The 8,143-nt window shown below is 30.6% G+C and overlaps 1 protein-coding gene across 2 annotated transcripts in view; it reads left to right on the forward strand.

The window, feature by feature from the left end:
• LOC113513821 (allantoicase-like) overlaps positions 1-6,867 on the forward strand; it is a 28,222-nt gene extending 21,355 nt beyond the window's left edge. For both annotated transcript variants that reach the window (XM_031911275.2, XM_031911271.2), the window contains exons 4-8: positions 1,477-1,637; positions 2,150-2,306; positions 3,442-3,588; positions 4,077-4,255; positions 6,104-6,867. In XM_031911275.2, coding sequence (XP_031767135.2) covers positions 1,477-1,637; positions 2,150-2,306; positions 3,442-3,588; positions 4,077-4,255; positions 6,104-6,229 — 770 coding nt within the window. In that variant the 3' untranslated portion in view covers positions 6,230-6,867. The remainder of the gene's footprint in view (positions 1-1,476; positions 1,638-2,149; positions 2,307-3,441; positions 3,589-4,076; positions 4,256-6,103) is intronic.
• The last annotated feature ends 1,276 nt before the right edge of the window (positions 6,868-8,143 follow it).

Below are 8,143 nucleotides of genomic sequence, written 5' to 3' on the forward strand. Positions count from 1 at the left end.
TATTATAATTTATATACATTTTTATTTATATTAGTATTATTACGGTATTTTATATATAAAGATCACGATAATTTCTGATTAACCAATTTTAATGAAATTTCGTAAATATGTATTTTGTACTCTAGAGATAGGACAGGTTTTATTACACTAAGTAAAAAAAAAACCTGGTAGGTGGCAATGGGGAGCAAAGCTATATATCATCATCAACAGAAGATGATGATAGTATCAGCCATCACTGACCATTGCTAAACATAGGTCTCCTCCTATTGGGGGATTTTGGTAGTAGTTGACACAGTAGGCTTTGGAGAGGTTTTAAAAGGGACACTGCTGCCTATCCCTCGATCTTTAAACGTTTGCTGAGTCAGTTTCGTGTTCGTCAGCTATACATTCTACAAGTCTTTAAATCGTGTCATAAAAATTCACTTTGTCATCTTGACCACCCAAAACTATTAACAAAAAGGATTTATAGAATTCGTGTTCCTTGTATTAAAACCACATTTGCAAGTCGCTTACCACGTTTTCTTCATCCTTACATATACAATAAAATACTTAAATGTTGCCAAATAAAAAATAATATTTCATCACAGGCTAATAGACTTGTAAAAAATTATTTACTTTCATTAAATTATGAGGAAACTGAGGATTTCATGAAACCCTGATCCTGACAGTGTACATATATATACGCACGTACCTAATTATGCACGAATGCACAAGCATGCACGCACGCACTCACTCACTCATACACAACATATACCTACACACGCGCGCGTACACATACACACACACACACACACACACACACACACACACACAAACGCGCGCGCGCGCACACACACACGCACACGCACATGCACACGCACGCACGCACGCACACACGTACTCACCATTTTACATAGTTTTCCTTATTTATTTATTTATTTTAGTTTTTGGTAAATAAAGTGTACTAATAAATAGGTAATAGTCCCCAAGATTGGGGACATGCAGATATTTCCTCGTTGTATATAAATTGTAAAATTTTAATATTATTTTATCCTAAATTCATATGTGTAAATTTAACCCTACAATGCATGATTTTTTTAAGTTGTGTCAAAAAAATATATGTGGTTCTATATAGTGTCTAGACATAATAAATGATAATAAAGTTAGTATTTAGTATATAATTGAACTATACTAATATTTCTTTACATCTCACATGTCTTAAAAGCAATATTATAAAAGCTTAATAATAATTTCCTTTAATAATACATATCTGTAATATAATTTTATTTAACATTTTAATATAATTAATATATTCATGTTTTCATAAATGAAAGCGTTAGTTATCAAGAATGAATTAACATTTCAGTTTATAGAAGAGCAAGAACTATTTACTAAAACATTTTTATATTTAACCGAAGCCTTCCAACTTATATAAGTTATGAGGTAAAAATGTAAAAGAAAATAAAGTTCATTTTATTTATTTTTTCCTCCTAACAGAAGAAACAGTAATCCCGGAAAGATTTTCAGAAATGGGTTCAGCTTGTAGCGAATGGAATTTACAACAGATTAAACTACTGAAATCTGAAAAATGGGAAGAGATAGTACCTTCTACGGCTTTACAACCCGGCTACGAGGAAACCCGCCTCAACTACCAGAAGGTAATAAAATAAACTACCGGATGATTCCACGGCGAAACAGCTTCACTATTGCGCCGTAATACTCATAACAACAATCCTATAAAATAAACATCTAATTGTTTGGATTTTATACCGTGAACCCTCAAACTTACATTGTAATGAATATAATATCATGTATTACCATATATCGCAACTCCATATTTAGAATAAACAAAATTTTCCATCGTGCCTCCAATCAAATTGTTTATAATTACTCCTCTTCATCCAAAAGTTGCCTGGAAGAGATTGCTTTTAGCGATAAGGTCGCCATTGCTTTCTCATTATGATTATTTCTTTTAATTGTTTATATTTATTATAATGCTTTTGATAATAGAAAGATATTTAATTAGCTAATAATATGTACTGCACTTTCTTTTCAAAAAGAAATATAGATTTCCCATATATATGACCATATGATATAGATACCCATACGAACCCTGATCGGGTTACTAATATTAAATACAATTAATAAAAAGAAATAACAATACACTCAGGTGGTGAGCGACGAAGCGTGGACACATATTCGTTTGAACATGTACCCTGACGGTGGTATAGCCAGGCTGAGGGTGTTCGGGGAAGCGAAACCAGAGCCCCCACGGGAGGATCAGATTATAGACCTCGTCTCACTCCTCAACGGAGGCACTTGCCAAGGTAAATACAATGGATATTAATGTTTAACATATTTAAAATAGAGATAATTTTTAAACGTCGACAGTAAATTTTGTTTTAAGTACTAGTAAATGTATTGGGTTATTATTGAAGCTTTAAAAGTATTCATAACGAAGTATGGTAACTATATGTCAATATTCAAAATCGATTGAACATTCTTCAGTGTTTCTAACCAATTATTTAAATAGTGCTGTGCTTGAGAAGTAAAACGTAAATCATAAAATATATTGTGTTTAAATTTACTATTTAAAAGATTGCACCATACTTTGCTTCGGAATTTTTTTAATACATTTGACTATAACTGTACTATTTTAGTATAAAATCGTGTAGTATATACATACGTACGTATGTACTAACATAATATTATCAGAAAGATTTCTATGTATTATTATTATTTGTATATATATTTAAATAATAAATCCATCAAAAGTTTAGTATTGAATGTCAAGGCCAAGGTCATAATAAAATATTCTCAGTTTGGGACTCGATATGACATAAATATATTAAGAATAGAAAAATAATTATATTAGTTTTTACCTACGACTTCGTCCACGTGACATAAATATGTGGATTGACTAGGACATATTATCTCTTTTTCAATCCCATATAATGCATGCCATTATCATCATCATTTCAGCCATTATCCGTGCACTTTTGGACATAGGCCTTCCCCTTAGATTGCATATATAGTGCATGTACTTACACCAAATTTCATAACAATCAGCTAAATTGTTAAAATACCAATAAATTAACAAATAAAGTAAGAAACTGTCTTTATAATCGTTTCTAAGTATTATAAATTGTAAGTAGACATGTCTGTACATGAGATAAAAACATAAAGTACCAAAATAATACTTTCAAAAATTTTGACTATATATATCTTTTTATGCAATTTAGAATGGCAAACAAGTTGACGGCCCACCTGGCGGAAAGTGGTAACCGTCACCTATCGACAACAGCAGTACCATGGACATAGTGTAGGTTTCATCTTGATACAGCAGATAAAAGTAACCTATTTTATTATTTTTTCCCTCTTCTGAAATCCACATCTATAAAGTAACAGACAAAAAGCTATTTTATAATAATACAGATATTAACTTCTTACCTTTTATTTTAGAATTCTCAAACGCTCACTACGGTCATCCAAAGAACATGATAAAGCCTGGTAAAAGCCAAGTGATGTCAGATGGATGGGAGACAGCCAGGAGATTGGATAGACCGAACATCATTGAAGCGAATGATGATGGAACGTTGAAAGTACCAGGTATATTATTTTATGTTGCTACAACGAGGATAATATACAAGCATACGGTTCGCCTGATATAAGAGAACACCACAGCTAATAAACGATTATTAAAATTAGTTTTAAATCCGGGTCGTTTAATGTACAAGAAAAAAAAACTAACTATATGGTAAACCTTATACTCTTTTATGTTTCAATTAATGAAATTATACTAATTAGTTAATAAATGTCTGCGATATCAAACAGCTTAGAATTTGGTATGAATATAAATAAATCACTGGCAGTAGACATTTATTTACTTTCACCATTATCTGTCCATTGCTGAATAAGGGCCCCATAGACTGCCACAAGGAACGGTCCTGAGCTAACTGCATCCACTGACATCCTGCAATGCATTTGAGGTCGTCACTATATCTAGTGGGGGATCGTCCTACATTGTCTTTGTTCATAAGGCGTCGCCACTCTAGAACCTTTTTTTGTATATATTTAATATATTCTTTAATTTTTAGGTCAAGAATGGGCAATCTTCAAATTGGGATTCCCAGGTAGAATACAAAAGATATGTATAGACACAGCGCATTTCAAAGGAAACTTTCCTGACTCCGTGATGGTCGAGGGTGCATATCTGGGCAATATAGATCGGTGTTCGATCGATCAAACTTGGCAGAATATCTTGAAACCTAAGAAGGTATAATATAATATTTTATCAAAATTAGTAAGTTCGAATCTAGTTAACATCAAAATCTTTGTTAGTCAATTTAAATATTCGATTAACTCCAGATGAAAAATGTTGAAATAAATCAAATGAATCCGAATAACACCGGTAGGCTCGCCCACTGATACGTTGTATTCTAATATGTTCGGCGAAATATCAGCATGTCGAATATTATATTAATTTAAACTGAGAATTTTTTAAATTAAAAACAAATTTACCAGAGAGAGACTGTACAAAAGTCGATTGCTTGTGTATCTCTGTCCCATTCGGGTTTCAACCGTGAAGCAGTTGTGTTTGCATGGCTGTGTTTCGGTTTAAAGGGTGGGATATGGCGTAAATTTACTGGGTACAGAGGAATAACACCTGAGTGCTCAGGAATGACAACGCATAGGCGACGGTTACCACTTTCCATCAGGTGGGGCGTCAGCTTGTTTGCCATTCTAAGTTGTATAAAAAAAAGACTCGTCCACTGATACGTTATATATGTTCGGCGAAATATCAGCATGTCGAATATTATGTTAATTTAAACTGAGAATTTTTTAATTTAAAAATACTAATTAAAAAACAAATTCATTTTTATGTTGACTTATTGAAACAGATTTCATGAAATTTTAATTGACGGAATTGACTGTTAATAAACTTTAAACACAACATAGAAATGTCACTACTACTATACTATTAGATGGCATTAACAATTCAGATAAAAGTTTATTAGGAGTCTAACAGAAACATAAATATTTTAGAAGTAATCAATAATTTCGTATGAAAACTTTAAATAACTCACAACTTCGGATGTTCGAATTTATATTAAAAATTATCCCAACTTTTATCTAGGCAGTTATTATTTTAAAATAAGTAAAATCTTGTATTGCAAACGTTGTAGAAAATCAAAATTGGAACATTATTTACACAAACCCATATATATACATTTTCTACGATAACAAGATACGCCCCTCCAAAATTCAAAATATTAAAAATGTGTCAGTAAAAGTATTCACAAGATTTCGACCAAGGAGTATAATACTCCTCTAATTGGTCCGGTACTGAAGATGTTTCCTCACAAACACAACCAGAGTACCACGTCTGTTTATGGTCACACACATTGAAATAAAAAGTTGAGGGAGTGTGCCATGTTAAGGTAGACAATTTACACCCACCACTGCACTATCTATACGTAGTACATATGCCATACTCACACACTCAAAAAGCAATGAAAAAGTTGAAACCAAAAATATTTATACTAGGATAATGCATATGACAGTTTTGACGTTGAAAGGAAATGAACTAAAAAATAATGTTTTTTTTTTTCATGTATTTGTCATAGTTTTTATTACAATTCGACGGTATACAATATTTTACTTGGATTTAATGTTTTTTTTATGTTCAATTATACTTACAACTTCAACATATAAAGCGTATTTACATGTGAAATGTGTAATATTATGGGATTTATTTTATAATTTATGTTATGACATAAACTATAAAAGATACCGCACAAAGTAATCTTATGTTTGTTTAAATTATGTTGAAGTTTAAAATTTTTAAGTTATTCACAATATTGTTTATCTCTCTTCAATTCACTATAGGCTACAAGACCTGTTTTATTCTGACATACATGACAATATACATATGAATTTATATTATTGCATATTACAATACATTTAATTAATCACATTGTAATATTTTAGAAGAAACAATAAACGGTATCTATCTATTTATATACATAATTACTAGATTTTTTTTTTGTCTTATTATTATTCTTCGCATATTCTATTTAGAAAGTAATACAGTTTGTAAATTTATTTATGTTGTTCCTTTCAGATGACAGCCCACAAAGAACATTGGTTCGACTGTGAATCCGAAGTCATTACTCACATTAAAGTCACAATGGCTCCTGACGGTGGCATAAGCAGAATCAGGACGTATGGTGTTATTGACAATAAATGAATCCACCGAATATATATAGCTCGATTACAAAAAGAATTATCAAAATCGATTCAAAATTGGCAATGTAATCGTATAATGTAACCTCAAAAAACAAAACAGTCATTCAAAACATTATATAGTGACGGTAAAATCGATTCTATCGTGCATAAATTATATACTTAAAAACAATTTCCACTCCAGAACATACTGCTGCAAGAAATGCTTTTGACCCATCAGTATTCAGTAACGGATCCACTATGCTATGTCTAAATGATAAAAGACCAAATGAAATAAGCCCGAATACTAATGCCCGAAGATTCATTTGACCGATTAGTTAAAATACCGAAAGCTTGTAACCCCGAATGGTCATAAACCCAAAAATTAATTGACCGATCAATTGTATGACCGAAACATCAATATATTGTTAGCACCTATTCTTTACTTTCAAACTTGTTTACTTATTTCCATTGCAAAATACTAAAAATCGTAATCGTTAATATATTTTTAAGGAAATGTTTTACAGTCCAATTATCTACTTCCAATATTCACGCGTACAACGTTGCAGGAAAAAGTTAGTATTAAATAATTATAATTATCTACATAGAGGAAATATTATATATATTTTGATTTTAAGGTATAATGGATGTAAAAATTTATATTTCTTTTATCTTATCTGGTAGTGAAAAATGTTTAAGATTCATTATTTTCTTATTAAAATTACAAGGTGGGGGACTATTTTGTTATTTATATAATACGTAATTACGTGTTAATTATACATTAAATAATTAATTAAAACGTAATTAATTTCACCGTAATTATTTAGCTGTGATACATGAGAATAAATATAGATGCTAAAAGTGAGATGAATTAGTTATTTTAAATTTAATGTATCATTGATATTTATTAATTTTAATAAATTAATAACTTTGTCCAAAGAATGAACTTGATATAATAGACGTTATTTTATGTACAAACATTAAAATGAAGAGATTTTTAGTATATATTTTAATTAGAATAAATTGTAAAAAATAATAATATGTTATTAATTATAAGCATTAATTTATAAATTCAAAATAGTATTATTATCGATAATAATTGCTGTTATTATAATAAATTAAGTTTTGAAATTAAATACTTTCATTTTTTTAAAACCTTTCTAAATTATATTCAAAAAGTTCTTTAACAATATACAAACACAATTTCATACATCGTATCTGCTATTTCCCTTCATATTAACTGTTACAAATAATGCTAATTCAATAATAGTCCCTGCATTCGATTTTTATCATTCATAGGCGATGCACTATTAACAATTACAAGAAATCTTGACAACGCCATCTCAAATAGCTATTTCTCAAACATGCTTGGAAATGTGAGCAATATTTTGACAATCTTCTTCGAGATAAATCAAAATTATCGTACTGGCCAGTTACATGCCGGCAGCGGCCGGCAAAAGTTGTATGAAAATCCACATCTGTCGTGTTTTGCGGCCAGATAAATTACTATGTAAACTCATATCTGTCCTGTAATTTAAAAATGGAATGACCTTTTACTTCGAAACATGGCTACCAAGGAGGTAACTAATAAAAGGTTTTATTTAAATTTTGAACTGGCTAGCAAATAGAAAGCTGTTTATTGAAAAAAAAATACAAAGGAACATTATAGCGCGTGAAAAATTATTGTTCGTTATTCATTAAACTTAAAAAGTAAAATTGTGTTTCTGATTTCCGCGTATTATTTGAGAAAAGTACTATACAAGCCTTGGCCACAACTAGGCATTGATGGACTCACGTATGTGTGCCTCAGCTACGCCTCGGCCCACATTTGCACGTTCGTCCATCAACGCCTCAGTTGCTGGCCGCTGCAGTAATGTACTATAACTAGAGACTATAGATCATTATTGATATAATATATATTTACTTTTATTAGCAAATA

This window comes from Galleria mellonella, unplaced genomic scaffold, assembly GCF_026898425.1.
Source record: "Galleria mellonella isolate WM207_F2 unplaced genomic scaffold, CSIRO_AGI_GalMel_v1 utg1260, whole genome shotgun sequence".
NCBI classification, from domain to species: domain Eukaryota; kingdom Metazoa; phylum Arthropoda; class Insecta; order Lepidoptera; family Pyralidae; genus Galleria; species Galleria mellonella.